This window comes from Nelumbo lutea, chromosome 2 (genome assembly GCF_056320005.1).
Source record: "Nelumbo lutea isolate HS-2025 chromosome 2, American lotus-T2T, whole genome shotgun sequence".
Taxonomy (NCBI): domain Eukaryota; kingdom Viridiplantae; phylum Streptophyta; class Magnoliopsida; order Proteales; family Nelumbonaceae; genus Nelumbo; species Nelumbo lutea.
The window spans coordinates 39,529,047-39,544,698 of NC_142685.1; the positions used below are offsets into that span (position 1 = coordinate 39,529,047).

At 37.1% G+C, this 15,652-nt stretch overlaps 1 protein-coding gene across 1 annotated transcript; it reads right to left on the reverse strand.

Moving 5' to 3' along the window:
- Positions 1–1,860: 1,860 nt before the first annotated feature.
- On the reverse strand, positions 1,861–3,168 carry XRCC3 (homolog of X-ray repair cross complementing 3 (XRCC3)). Its single transcript, XM_088972892.1, has one exon. It carries the CDS (start codon positions 2,997–2,999, stop codon positions 2,112–2,114), a length of 888 nt encoding a protein of 295 aa, XP_088829018.1. The 5' UTR covers positions 3,000–3,168; the 3' UTR covers positions 1,861–2,111.
- Between the last annotated feature and the right edge of the window lie 12,484 nt (positions 3,169–15,652).

Sequence of the window (15,652 nt, forward strand, 5' to 3'; positions counted from 1 at the left end):
TGAGGCCACTCCCATATGTCAAGCTCTACATGCTCTCTGTGAAAGTTGACAGCCAATAGAATGTGAGGCCACCCGACAGGTCGAGCCCTTCGTGGTTCTCATGGGAGTTGATAGCTAACAAACTGTGAGGTTGTGCCACAAATTGAGCCCTCCATGCTTTACGTGGGAGTTTATGACCACCAGGTTGTGGATCCACCCTCGCAGGTCAGTCTTGCCAAGGTGTGTAGGTTGAGGTGTTGAGAACAAAACTAGACTGTCAAAATTCTGACGACCTGGCGACCTAGAGACCTACCTCCGAATTGGCAACCTGCTTCCGCCGACCTAGCGACACACGAAATCAGCCTAGACAAGCCTTGTCAGCCCTGTTCACGAGGTCGCCCCTACAGGTCGAGTCCTTTGTGGTTCCCGCAGGAGTCAATGACCAACAGACTACAATCGCCCTTGCAGGTTGAGCCTTTCAAGGTTCCCGTGCGAGCTGGCAACTTGCAGTTTGTAAAGTTGCCCCCACAAGTTGAGTTCCTTGTGGCTTATCGTAGGGGTAGATGACCAGCACCTTAAAGGACTAATACAGCGTAGCCGTGGCACCAACCCACTATTTAAATTCCATCATCGACACACATATCACAAGGGGAAGTCAAACAGCCTAAAACATCAAGGACCCCTAAGCCGACCTCAAAATATGTTGGTAACAGGCTTAAGGACCTACAATGAAGCACAAATCTACTCCCTTTGCTGAGTTGATCTCAGCTCGGGAGTGGGGGGCAATTGATGAGGGCAGACTTGGCCCTCCACTAACATCATGACACATGGCATTTCGAAACAACTGGTTGAAACCCAAAACCATCTAGGCAACAACTTGCCTTAGCCAAAATGATGGAGTCCCATCTAGCAACTTGGCACTGTCACCAACCTACCTCTGGTGCCAACCTGGCGACCTACCTCTAGCGCCGACCTGGCGACCTACCTCTGGTGTCGACCTGGCGACCTGCCTCTAGTGCCGACCTAGCGACCTGCCTCTAGTGCCAACCTGGCAACCTGCCTCTGGCGCGAACCTAGTGACCTACCTCTGTTGCCGATCTGGCAACTTGCCTCTAGCGCCGACCTAGCGACCTACGAGACGTGCTCGTCGTCGATTTCTACATGCATCCCATTACTCCCGGATCTCTCGGAAGTCAGTTCTCACACCGAATGTTTTGGGAGAAACCGAGTAAGGCACAAAGATTGGCCTACGTGCATGACTACCTCCAAGGACTTCAGAGCAGTTAAGCACATTCTCCCGAAGATCCCAGACATGTTGTGTGATGCTGACGCCAAATAGTGCCTATATAAAGGCCTTACCTCCAACCCAGTGGGGGGAGGCACAATTTAGTTCTTGTAGCTCTCCAATTCTCTTACATTTAACTATCTTAAAAATCTTTGAATCGCTAACTTAAGCTTCGGAGTGCCCACCCCGGGTAGAGCAACTCGAGCACTCTGACACAATGTCTTTGCAGGTTGCATCAAAACCACCCTCTCCAACTCGTCACCACTCAACTAGACATCAGAGCCACCTCTCTAGCTCGTCACCATTTAGTTAGGCATCAGAGCCACCTTTCAAGTAGGAACCATTCAGCCAGGCATCCAAGCTACATTCTAGGTAGGGATTACTCAGTCAGGCATTCGAGTCACCTATCGACTAGGAGCTGCCAAAATGCACTTCATCAATTACCTTTAATCAACCGTTCACAAATGCCTTTCGAGTGTCATCTAATTTTCTTTATCAATCATACAAACATTGATAAAAAATGGTTGATAAAGAGAATTAGATGACACCTTGGATGATAAAAAATGAACATTTGGAGCATAAAAAACCCAAGAATGTGTATTCAATTGATCCTCAAGGTCCAAAATGAAACTCTTTTTTTATCTTTAGCCTGAAATAGTTACAAACATAACACATGAAAAATCACACCAAAAGTCAAATAAGAAAATTACATGTTGCCATTTTCTTGCTCGAAGTTGTATCTCTAAACAGGCCTAATCAAATAAGAAAGCTACCCAACCAAAAAACAAGATCACCCCGCCCTTTCATCGGAAACTGTCTTCAATAAATATAGAAAACAACAGAAGGATCACCGTTCATCCAACCCAAAAACCCCTTCTCTCACAATGACAAACTCACAGGACGATTCCGGCAAATGTGGCGCAAAAACGACGTGCATTCTCCTCCTGGTACACACGAGGACTGAATTCCCACCTTCATCGTCTTTCACAGCAGTCTCTTTACCAGCAATCTCGTCCACCCTTGACAAGAAAAGCCTAGAATTTATACAATTGGCCCATGACAAACCCAGGGCTGAGCAAACACGTCTTCCCGATGAATATAAACAGCTTAAATTTCCGACTCTCACACCGTTGGCAGTATCTGATCCGATCAAATCGACAACCTGGTTCGTAATCACAATGGCTAGACCAAACCTTTTTGCCCGCAATTTTAACTTCCCTGCAATCCCGAAAAAGAGCGATGACCTTCGCTTCAGATCACCTGGGGTGTTCTCAAATTCCGAGCGAAATAGTGCGGCAACTGAATCAATCACGATCAGTTTTACTGGTAACCGAGAAGGTGGGTTAGTGAGAAAGGTATCAATTCTGTCTAATAGGCCAAGCAATTCATCGGCGGACTGGAGTCCACGGACAAAGATGTGATCACAGGGATCGTGAGTGGAGAAAAGGTCAGGATGAGAGGAGCTAAAGGAAGAAGAGAGCTGTTGGAGGCGACGGAAAGGAAAGGGGAATTCCGAGTAGAAGTAAAGAGAGGAGGCAGCAAGGCCGCCCTGCGAGATGGGGAGCTGTGCGGAGAGGACGAGCTGGAGACAGAGTTGGGTTTTGCCGCATCCGCTCTCTGCAACAAGTTCGGTAATAGAGTTGCAGGGGATGCCGCCAGCAAAGAATCGGTCGAGGATCGGACAACCAGTGGTGCACTTCTGGGTGGTGAGATGAAGGGGATTTTCTGGTTTCATCGCTGCAGTGTACGCGCTATTTTGTGAAAAAGAGTTTGATAGCAAGTATGGAAGTGCAGGTTGTTACCGCGGTTTGGAATTTTTTCAACTTCCAAACCATGGCGCGAAATTTCAATGAATGAAAAGAGTCAAGACCCACCCCGCAGTTATCATTTTCAGCCGGGCCCGGCCCGCCCCGATATTCCGGGCTTGGGTTTTGTTCAGGCCTCACCCTATATCAAGCCTCTACATATTTATATATGCTTTTGTACATAATTTAGGGTCCGTTTTATTTGGAGGAATAGGGTCTGGAATCAGAATTAGAATGTACTATTCCAGTTCCAACTGTTTGGTTAGGCGGAATCAGAATTAGAATGTACATTCCACTCTCATTTTTGGTTATGGGAATGGACCATTCCAATTCTGATTCCATAGGATTTCGATTCCAATTCTGACTACAAACCAAACGGACACTTGTTCATGTAAGCACCCTTAAAGCCAAGTTTATTCAATCATGATAAGGTATACTTAATAATCATTACAAAGAGCAGAAAAATCAAGAGCATAGGCCTATCAATGGATCATGTTCAAATTGAATCAACTAAGATTTGAATTTGAATCCGATTATCATTACTGATATTCAAACTAGAATCATGAGTAAAAAAAAGATATTCAAACTAGAATCGACATCTATTGGACAGGGAAAACACAAATTTGAATTCGATTTCATTTATTTAGTCAAATATTTGATTCACAACAAGAAAGACATTCCAAGACTAAGGTGGTTCAATTGATTATTCACAACAAGAAAAACATTCTAAGGCGGCACTTTAGAGCCGGCGATCTTTAAGACTGCTGCCATAGACAAGGCTAAGGTGGCAAGTTAAAATAGACCGTCGCCTAGAAAACCAAAACAAATATAAGGAACTATTGGGTGGCGGTCTTTCTATCATTTATAACTTTGAATCAGAATTAAACCCGTCTAAGACTACATTTAGCATGCCTTATTTTAAGGATTTATCTCTTTTTTCAGTTAAAAACTCAATGTTCATAAGAGCATTTTAACTTTAAAAAGGAGACAAGTCTTTAAAATAAGGAATGCTAAATGCAACCTAAACCTCATTCTAATTCAAGCAGTGTATCACTAAAGCAAAACATCAAAACCTTTGCTTCTTTAACCTTTGTGAGAGAGAGAGAGAGAGAGAGAGAGAGAGTCCAAGAGACCAATCAAGCACATTTGCAGTCTACATTGCTCTCTCACCAAATGAATTTGGAGGCTCATCTGTTTCAACTCTAATGTCATTGCATACCACTATACCACTCTACCACTTCTATATGGAGAAACCTCATTGCAACTCTTTTCAACTAGTACTTTACTGATATACAAATTGGATAGAACCATTTGAACCGTCTAGTGTTTAGAACAATTGGGAACTATATGTTTTTATTGAACTACCCGATTTAATAGACAAAAGGGAGAATTATATAAAGTACAAAGAAAAAAAGAAAAAACTCTTTAATTGACTACTGACAAGAATATCCAAAATAAAAAAAATAAAAAATTATTTTTGATGTTTTTCCCACATCTTATACTATTTATTAAGTGGAGTAACTTTTCTACTGTTCCATTTCATGTATTGTTAATTTTGTAATTTATATAAGTAGCTATAGGAGACAATAAATTGAGACTACTAACATCTCTTCTCTCAAGAGTAAATCCCTCAAGTACATTTCTACCTTCCACTACAAAAACTCTCTACATATAGCATTATGTATTCCCCTTCTAGTTTATTTATAAAGAGAAGTTCTTTTAAAGATTTTTGTTGATTATTATCTTCATACTATTGGCATTAAACATAACTAAATTACAAAACAAAATTCTTGTAGTCAATTCCAAAAGGCATAGTTGACTAACCATGACAATCGAGCCATAAAATACAAGGACTGCTAGACGTAGCCGACAATCGAGGCATAAAAATTCCCTATTTGCGAAGAGTACTCAACTTGCCCAGATAAATTGAGTTTAAAGTGCTATTAGCCAACAAATAAGGAAGAACTAGTTAATTAGAACAAGAAAAGATTCCTCTCTTCATCATGTAGTTGACTAGAAAATTTGATAATAGTCGACTACTTCAAAAACATTTGACCATTTAAATGCTTTAACAACTATTGCTATCTATTGAAAGTCTTCTAAGTTGTTGGAGCAAATTTGAATTATTACCAATAAAACTAGAATCCCTCGAATGGATAAAAAATGATTACTTGCTCTCAAATCCTCTATAGAGTAGTTCTACTTAATTCAAAAATCAGAAAAAAGAGATTGAATCAAGAGAGAAAAACAACATATGTTTTCCTTGTATGTAGTGTATATAATTGTTTTTTAGAGAGAGGAAGTTGTATAGAATCTTTTTTTTTTTTGAAGAGATTCTTGAGATTCAATAGTGTTAGAGGTGAGCAATGCTGAAAAGCTTTTGAGCTTCCACAACCTCACCCATCTGTTGAGAGTCTCTTCATTGAGATGAGCATATTTTTATACCTACCTATCTAGAGGCTTCTCTTGCTTGTAAACTTGCTACTATGCTACATTTGTATTATCTTATGAGCTGATAGGTGGTCAAAGTTTTATACACCATTAAGATATTGTTGACATCTATGTTAAGCCCAACTACAAGGTTTTATACACACCTAAAAGCCCTATTGGTTTGGGTCTTGTTGGCACTAAAGGTGCTCACGGTTTGGTTAACTAAATTGTGAGCCTATTTTTGAGACTGAATCGGTACTACTGGTTTATGGAAAACCGATAATCGAAACTAAACCAAAGCCGATCAGTTAACTGATGGTTTGGTTTGTCGATTTTTTGTTTTTATAATTTATATTTATATATATATATATAATGCATATTTATTAATTTATAATATACATAAATATATAAAATATATAGAAATATATGTATACCACTTGGTTTGGTTAATCGTCGGTTTTCTATATTGGTTAACCGAAACAAAACTAATGCCTTCATTTTTTTTTTAATACTGAACTGATCAATTCAGTTTTGGTAGGTTTTTCATTTTGGTTCGATTTTTCAATTTTTTTGCTCTCCTCTACTAACTAGACCTCACCAATATCTTTAAAACATGCTAAAATCCTAGGAAACCAAATCTTAACTCAAATACATTCAAATCCACAATATGTCCTTCTGATTCTCACAATTGTGTCACACCACCATACTCGTTACCTTATCAGACTCCATCATATGGAACAAAACCTTTAAACAACCAATCACACCAAATTTCATCATCAAATTCCTTGATTTCGTTGTTTATCTATCAAAGATTCTATTTTGACAAATATGACACTACAACACTTCACGAACCTAAAACAAACAATCTACACATCCTTGACATGACCAAATCTTCCTAATGACCTCATAGTTTAAACCCATGCCATATACCAAATTTCAACCTAAATTCTCCTTATTTGCATATCCATCAATCTAAGATTCCATTCTAAGCCCCTTCCCCATTAGCCAAAATACCTACAACCCATATTCCCATTATTTTTAACACCTTAAAAGCCATTAGCCACTCCCATTGGACTCCAAATATCTTGAGATGTCCATCCACTAAATTCTCCATTTTACCCTTCGCACAAAAAGATTCTAAATCGATTACTTTCGTCACCCACTACTCCCAAAACCTTAAATCCCCATTATTACACTTCTTCCAACATCTCCAAACCTTACCAAAACCTCAATCGGACCCTCAATCAACCATCCATCAAATTTCATACCTAAAAATGTCCATTTTCCCCCTATTTAGAAAGATTCAAATCGACAACTTCCATTGATCGCTACTCTCAAAACCTTAGATATTCATCATTACACTTCTCCCAACATCTCCAAACCTTACCAAAAACTTCATTAACCTCTTGATTGACCACCCACCAAATTTTAAATTCATCATTTAAAAGGATTCCAAATAGACCATTGTCATTACCCGATGCTCTCCAAATTCAATATCTTTATCATAGCACATCATCCAACACCCCTAAACCCCATAAAAACCTCCATCAACATTTTGATTGACGGTCAATCAAATTTTAGACCTTAAAATAACCATTTTACCCTTTATCTAAAAATATTTCAAATACACTATCTTTGTTGCCCTATACTCTCCAAATTAAATATCTCCACATAACACATCATCCGATACCCCCAAACCCTGCCAAAATCTCTATCAATCTTCCAACCAATGATTTGTCAAATTTTAGACCTAAAAATATCCATTTTTTCCATCATCTGAAAATATTTCAAATTAGTCATCCTTATTGATTTTTACTCTCATATTTCAAGATCTCCATTATTGTGACACACCTTCAAACACCTATAAAACCTACCAATGCCTTCCTAAACCCCTCAATTGACATCCCATTAGATTTTAGACCCAAAAATTCCCTACCTTTGTGCAAAAAGATTCCAAATCGAGCTCTTTGATTGGTTGTAATTATTTAAATTTAAGATATGCATTAAGGAACACCTCCAAAAACACCCAAACCCTACCATCACCTACCTAGAAATCTCGATCGACCATCCTCCATTTCTTAGATCTAGAATGACCATTTTACCCCTTCATTAATAAAGATCCTAATCTAATAGCCCTCATTGCTCGCTACACTCCAAATTGCAATTTCTCACTCTGACATACCCCCAGGCTATCAAACCCCATCATTACCTTTTCTAGACACCTTAGAACCCATATAGAAAATTTTATTGCAAAATTCCCTATTTTACCCCTCCATCTATGTAGATCCTAATTTGTGCAATCTCATTGGTCAAGATGAACCCTAACACCTTGTAGTTTAATCCAAACCCTTAGATCCTATACATAACACCCCCTTGAACCTGAACTTTTGTTCTAAAAGCCCCCTCCAAAATTTCACTTAAGCCCTACACATTTCTAAAAAACACCTAGAGCCCCCATCAACCCAAGAAGCATTCCTAGACCTAGATCTAAACCCAAACACATTCCCCACCCTAGGATTGGCCCATTCTCATCTTAACACACCCCCAAACCCTATTACAACAACCCTAGTTGTTCCCTCTATATTTTCCTCTCAAATTCAAAATTTGAATTTAAACTTAAAACTTTCCCTATTTTAATCATAAATAAGAGAGACAATGGGGAGCCTTTTAAGGAAGGCCTCCCCTAGCCTTAAATTCAGTCAAAGAGGGAGGACCAATGAGAAAAAAAGAAAAAAGAAGAAAAGAAAAAAGAAAAAAACCTTAACAGTCTCCCTAGATTAGAATCATATGATCCTAACTCTCCATCCTTTTAAGAGCAACATGACCCAAACCCAAAAAAAACCCCTAACCACTATTCTTTCCCAACTAGACTAAACACAAGGAAGAAACCAAACCAATCCTCCTATTTGGTTTTGAGAGAAAACCTAAACAAACAAAAAACAAAAAACAAAAGAAAAAAGAAAAAACCAAAACTTATACCTCAAACTTGAACCAAACATACACACACATCTCACATGACCTGAACATTGAATCGAATAAAAGACACCCTCCCATCTCCATCTTCCCCAACTTTCATCTTCTTCCTCAAGAAACCCTAGCCACCGAACTCCCCCTCTCTCAAGCTATCATAAACCCCCATTAATGAATCAACCATCTTCCCTATGTCCTTCCCTTTCTCCAAAGCCAACCTCTCGCAACCTAACGAACCGACTATGTTGTCATCCTCTCTTCCCTCCATCTCTCATTTTCAATCCTTCATTTTTCCTAACCAAAACAAAAGAAAAAAAAAAAACAAGGCAACTTTACATTCAATCAAAGGAAGAAAGAGTAGAAAGAAAGAAGTTTGGCCATGCTATGAATAAAGGAGGAAGAAAGAAGGAAAAAGAAGAAAAAGGAAAACAAAGAGCACTAATAAAGCCATTCTTGTCCAAGGAAGAAGAGGAAGAAACCCTAAAGGGTTCCCCCATTTCGGTTAAGGTAAAGTCTTGAACCCTTTTTCATTCATTCACCTCTCTCACTCTCCTAACCTAACCCTCTCATCCATCATCTTCTTCCTCTTACCACCTGTGTCAAATCCCAAAACTCTCCATCTTCTTCTCTACTCTCACAACCAATAGAACAATCAGACCCTAGCTCCATTCTCTTCCACTCCATCACCACAGAACCCTAATCCCTCCATCTCTTAATCTCTTTCTCCTCTTAGAATCTCCCCACCAAACCAGCTCCCACATCACTCTCTTCCTTCTCCTTTCTCAACCGAAGCAACTCCACCATCACCTCCTTCCTCTCCTCTTAGTCTCAATTGAAACATCACCACCAAACCTCCAAACTTCAACCAAAATCGAATAAAAGGAGAAAAGAAGCAAAAAAAAAAAAAGAGACAATTCACCATTCGGCCATGTAAAGAAAAGACAAGGAAGAATAAAGAATGATGGTGCACAATTTACATATAAAATTTGGTGTTTATGCATGGTTTTGATGCTGATTTGTGTGAATTCTTACCCCAATTTAGCTTGATTTTAGGAAATTGTCAAAGGGGACAAGTCTAGGAAAAAAGAGCATAAAATCATGCTAAAGAAGGCCAAATATAAGGTGATATAGCCCAGCTGAGAGCAAGGCCCAACTGAGAGGTCAAAGGAGGGCCATTCAGCCCATGCAGCCCATGCTGTACTCTTTGGGAAAGCCCAAAGAGAGAGCACAACCGAAGCTCTTCAATGGAGCCTATTCGGCCCAGCAATGAGGAGGCCCATTTGCAGATCAAGAGCAGCTCAAGAGTAACTCAAAATGCAGCCCAAGGAGCCTAAAGGTGGGAAACTTTCTAGAAGAGAGAAATGAGGCGTTAAGTGAAAAACAAGGTTAATTGGATAATTCTGGACAATTTTAGCACCGAATAGTAATTTCGGCATAACTCTCTCATCCGAACTCCGATTGAGATAATTCAAAATGAGTTGAAAAGATAAAGAAAAGTTTTAGAACTTTCATGTTTTGAGTTTTGATAGACATGGACTGAATTGGGGTCAAAATCGAGGCCGAATTATCTACAACCGCATCATCTAGATGGGAGAACTTTCTAAAGGAGGAAAGAGGCTGAGGAAAAGGCTATAAAAGGAGAAGAGAGCCAAGGGAAAAGGGGTCCAAACATCTGATTTCAAACTTTCCTAGAGCTCTTGTTCTAAGAAAGAAGAAGAGAGAGAGATGGGTGCAAGAGAGGAGAAGAGAAGAGGAACAAGCAGCTTCAAGAGAAGAAGAAGCTGAATTCGAAGGGGGAGAAAGTAATTGGAGATCAATGTTTTATCCTCACTTGATTTCTACACAATTTGGTAATCGAATTCAGCTAAGATTTATGTAATTTCTCCATCAAATTTTCCTTTCTTGCTGTAACCAAAGCATGTTTTATGTGAATTCAATTTTGTAATTTGTTTTCTAAGTTCATTCGAGTAAAGTAGATTCAACCATGAAGTTTCTTGTTTAGAATTTCAATTGTGGATTGTTGGCCGAACTGCTAGTCTAAAATTTCAGATCATGAATTTACAAGGTCTGAATTGCTATTTTCCAATCTCTGATCTGTAAATTCAGATCATGAAATAGTGAGATCCGAACTGCTATTCTATAAAATCAAATTTGTGATTTCAGATCTTGAACTTATAATACCTGAATTACTTGAGAAAGAATTCTGGTAGCTTTAATTCAGTCTGGCCGAATTGTTCCTCTTTCTTGGAATTCCTAGAGTGCTTGAGAAAGACTCTAAGAATTCAGATCTGCCAATCAAGAGCCGAATTGAATGCAAGGTTAGAGATAACTTGCACAATTCGGTTGGTGTTCATTTAGCTAAGTTGATGATCATCAAGCTGAAATGAAGCCCTAGAATTGCCAGATCTGAATGCATGCATGGGAATTAGATTCTTGTTAGAGATAGAAGAATTGTCACTCATGCATAGATTGAACATGTGCTCGAGAGAGGCTGTTCATTGCTTTGGGATTTCACCAAACCAAGGCTGAATCCTATTCTACTCGAATTGCTTAGAAAACTAGTTGCTAAATTTATTTTTCTATGCATCTTTAGCCTGTCTCCTCACTTTCATACAAGGTGTTTGGTCAAATGCGTTAGAAATAACTTTGTAGTTTTAATTTCAGTTTTTCATTAGTTTTACATTTTGGTTGATCAAATAACAGTAGAGTGATTTATTACTAGTAGTTGCTACATAAGTCCTTGTGGGAACGATACTCTACTCACTACTCTATTACTTGAAGCGGCTAGTGCACTTGCTAGTGTCACAATGAGCCACACATCAAAGAAGAAAGAATATAAGAGAGGAAAGAAGAAAGAAGAATAAAGAAGAAAGAATGAAGAATCGGTAACCAAAACCGAACAGAAGCTAGTCGGTTAACCATCAGTTCGGTTCATTAGTTTTTTGGTTTTTTAATTTTACAATATATATTATAAATATATATAATAAAAAGTTATAAATATATATAAAATATTATATTTGAAATAATAAATAATATATCATATATTATAAATATATTTACATATAATGCATATTTATTAATTTATAATATAATATATATAATATATAAATATATGTATACTGATCAGTTTGGTTAACTGCTGGTTTTCTATATTGGTTAACTGAAACCGAACCAGTACCTTTGGTTTTTAAAAACACCGAACCAAAACTGAACCAACCAGTTCGGTTAATCGATTTTTTGGTTCAATTTTGGTTTTTTTTTTGGGTTTTTTTTTCTCACCCCTAGGGAGCATGATTTTGAATCTTGGAGTGTCAACTTTTCCTACCATTGCTCTTGGAGTGTTTGTCAAAAGGCCACAAAGAGGTGAGCTTCTCACCTCATATAGTTTTCTTTCTCGGTTTTTATTTTCTTAAATCTAATTGATATTGTAGTTCATCCTCTAGTTAATTTTCTACTTTCAAAAGTGAACTATTTTGTTATTGGATGATGCTATGCATGTTTTGAAATTGGTTTCATGATGATTGGATGTAGGAAACATTTTAGGGTAATTTGGTAGGTTTGGATAATGCTCTATGCATTTTTAAGTGTTTTTTTAGTTTAATCTAAGTTAATATCATTGTTGAAATCTATGTGACTCCATGGTTGTTTAATTTCAGTTTTGTCTAGTTAAATAAAACATGCATGTTGAACACTTTATTTGGTTTAATGGTTTTATTAGTTTTTTATCTTAATTTGAATTGGATTTCTTTCTTGTTCTTGGTATATTTTTCTTCCATGTTTTCTTTTAATCTCAGGTTAGGTTTTACATTTAGAGAGGTTGCTCATGGAGGGAATTGCACCCCTTGTGATTTGGTCTCTCTCACTATCTTAGTAGGAGTGAGAGGACCTTGGATAAAAAAGGAAGATGCCTATAATTGCTTACTCCTTTGCTCCTCTAAGGGTTCCTCACACCCAAAAGGAGAATGGGAAGGTTGAACCATTTTGTAGACAAGTTCACCATGACTAGCAACCTCTTGGATAGGCAAAACTATTTGTCCCTTGTTGTTTTCTCCCATTTTAGCTTATTTTCTTCCATTAATTGCTAGGGGAATGGTACTACATGTAAATTATGGGAGAGGGGTGCCTAAAACCTTCCCTCTCCCCCTAAGAAGTACTTAGTCTTAGATTGGACACATGTGAGTATTGTTTTGTTTCTTTGAACATGGGAGGCCCATCACTTCCATGTTTATGTTCTTGATGGGTAGCAAATCCATTCGATTTTAGCCATGGAGTGAGCCCAAAACCAATTGGGATGTTCACAAAAGTCATAGGAACCACTTAATCCTATATGGTTAAGGAACCCATTATGAGAACACCTTACCCTACTTTTTTTCTCATCTTCGAAGGATTAAGATCTCATTTCAATTGTCATTCTTCTCTCAACTAACTACACATTTCTCTCTCCTAACTCCTATTTATTGTTATTATGTGTCATAGCGAGAAGAGGAGAAAAGTTGTGAATAAAGGATGATGAATTACTCGAATTCTTAATTTTAATATTGAGTCTTAACCATAAAAGTGCAAGTGGAGAGAGGAAAATGGATTGGATTTATTTCCATATTCAAGCATATATGCCTCTTCGAACTAAAAAGGGGATGAGTGTCTAAGTAAATTAATATTCATAGAAAGGATTTTGAAAATGTATGATGGATATAGTCTAAACTTTAAATTACAATCTGAACTATGGTAAGCCTATGAGCTTCAATCTACCTATTTCGGGCATCAAAATTGGTTGACATATTCGTAACTTGAATACATTCATGTGTCTTATGTGCTTTATCAGTAAACTTCTGATACATGTGTTTTGATGAGAACTATGAGCTTACAATACACAAATGTATTTTGATTATACCTATATTGATCTATACATTTATAAGTCTTGATCCATGTGATGATGTATATGAATATTTTCCCCTTCTCCCTTTCCTTTTTTGTTGATGCCAAAAGGGGGAGAATTTGGAGCTTGATGAGAAAAATGATATTTGTGTATGCTATATTTATTTGGGGAAAAAAGAAGAAAACAAGAGAGACATCTCCTCAAAAAATTAGGGGGAGACTTGAAAAAGTAAGTCCCATCATTCAAGGTGATAACTAAAAAAGATTTGTGAATGATTAAGAATGACTAATCCCTTACATATTCAAGGGGAGTTTTATATTGTGCTCAAATGTTTAACTTACTCAAGGGAGTAAATGTCCATGTTCAAAAAGTTTAATGCTTATGCTCAAATGAGTATTTTGCTCAATGGGAGATTTGAATAATTGTGCTTAATTGAATTGTATCTTATTTCTATGAATATTTATGCTTAAATGATTATGTTGTGCATTCATCATAAAAAAGGGAAGCATGTTGGCTCTATATGCTTTGATAATAACAAACTCATTGAGAGTTCTAATGATTTGTGCTAAGTGTGTAACTATTTCCATTGAGCTAAAAATGCTTAACAAATGTTAAGAGAAGCAGAGCATGAATGAAAGTATTAGATAGTTGTCAATCACTATTGAATCTTTCCAATATAAGACATTGGATACCATGAGTTGAAAGAAGTTTCAAATCCAAGAAGTTTGCATTATGTTATGTCATATTATGCTTAGGACTTAATGTAAATTAGAAGCTTGGGATGCACACTATGAAATCAATCATGACCAAACTCGGTTAACCTGAACCTTAAAGAGACTAATGTTTAGAGTAGACCATGTTCTTAGGTGTTCCTAGACTTAAAAAATGTTTAACTTCCTTTTGAAGCCTAAGGTAATAATATTTGGACCTTTGGAATAAAATTATGCAAAGTTCTAAGGTTTCTAATAGTAAAGAATCAACTACTGAAAATAAAAAGTCAACTACCTTTGATGGCATGAAACATGTTGTCACTATTCATGAGTTAACTATAGGGTTTTTATGAGTCAACTACCTTTGACAACCATGAAACATATCACTATTTATGAGTCGACTATAGGTTTATAATGAATCAACTACCTTCAATAACTGAGAGTTGGCTTAAGTCATTAGTCAACTAATATGTGGGGTTGGTCAATTAGCAGAGAAAATAGATTCCCAACTGCAAGTGATAGTTGACCAATAAAAGTTATTAATCGACTACTTGTAAAAATTGACAATTTGAAGTCATAATGGTTAGTTTCTTCTTTTGGTAAGCCTAGTATTCATTGGGATTAAGATCTGAACATCGCCAAGAATGTCTTGAAGTTATTATAAAACAACTATATCAAAAGCATTTCAGTGAGCAAGAATTTTGAAGAAAAAAATAGTTCTCTAAGCTTAATTAATTAAAGTGAGAAAAACTAAGTAGACCTTGTGGCATATATATTTCTCATTAAGATTTGAGAATCTCTTCATGTGTTGAGCTTGTCATTGTGTTGCATCCTCTTGTTGTTGATATTAGTTTGTTTTATATTAATTTATATTTACCTACTTAGAGGATTTTACTGGTATTTATGCTTTAACTACTATTATCATTTTTTTTTTGTATTTGAGGTGTTCTAAAAGGTGAACACTTGTGTTGATAGGGATAACACAGAAAATCCTATCCAGGTATAGCAAGCACTCAGAAATCCCTACTGATTTATAAAGGTTCGACTATCACTTGGGAAGCTCAGCCAATTTGTTAGTGAAAATCTCACGAGGGGATTGAGTAGTGAATATAGGATGGGGTTGGCCAAACCTTTATAAAAATCTTTGTCTTCTTTACTTTTTGTAATCTTTATTTTCTTGCATATTATTGTTTTATATTGTATTTCATTCTATTGTATTAATTATCGCACACAGCCTTAACATTAATTATTCTTGTATTCGTACTTTCTACAAGGCTTAAGGTCAAAGGGGGGTGGACTTTTTCAAATACCCAATTCATCCCTCTCTCTTGGGCTGGTTATTGGGGCGATGGATTAGATACTCCTAAGAAGTGAAGAAGGATTGTTACAATTGGTTGATTGGAAATAAAAGTAAGTTAGATCTTTCTCATGTTCATGGGGTTGCATTAAGAGTGGAACCATACTAAACTTGAGATGGGAATTTAAGATGATGTCAAGTTAGATATTAGTGCATCTATGCTTAATATCATAAAGAGATGTGGTTAATATAGGCTTGTGTTGTTAAGAAACTTCTCACATTAAAGCTTGCACCTAATGA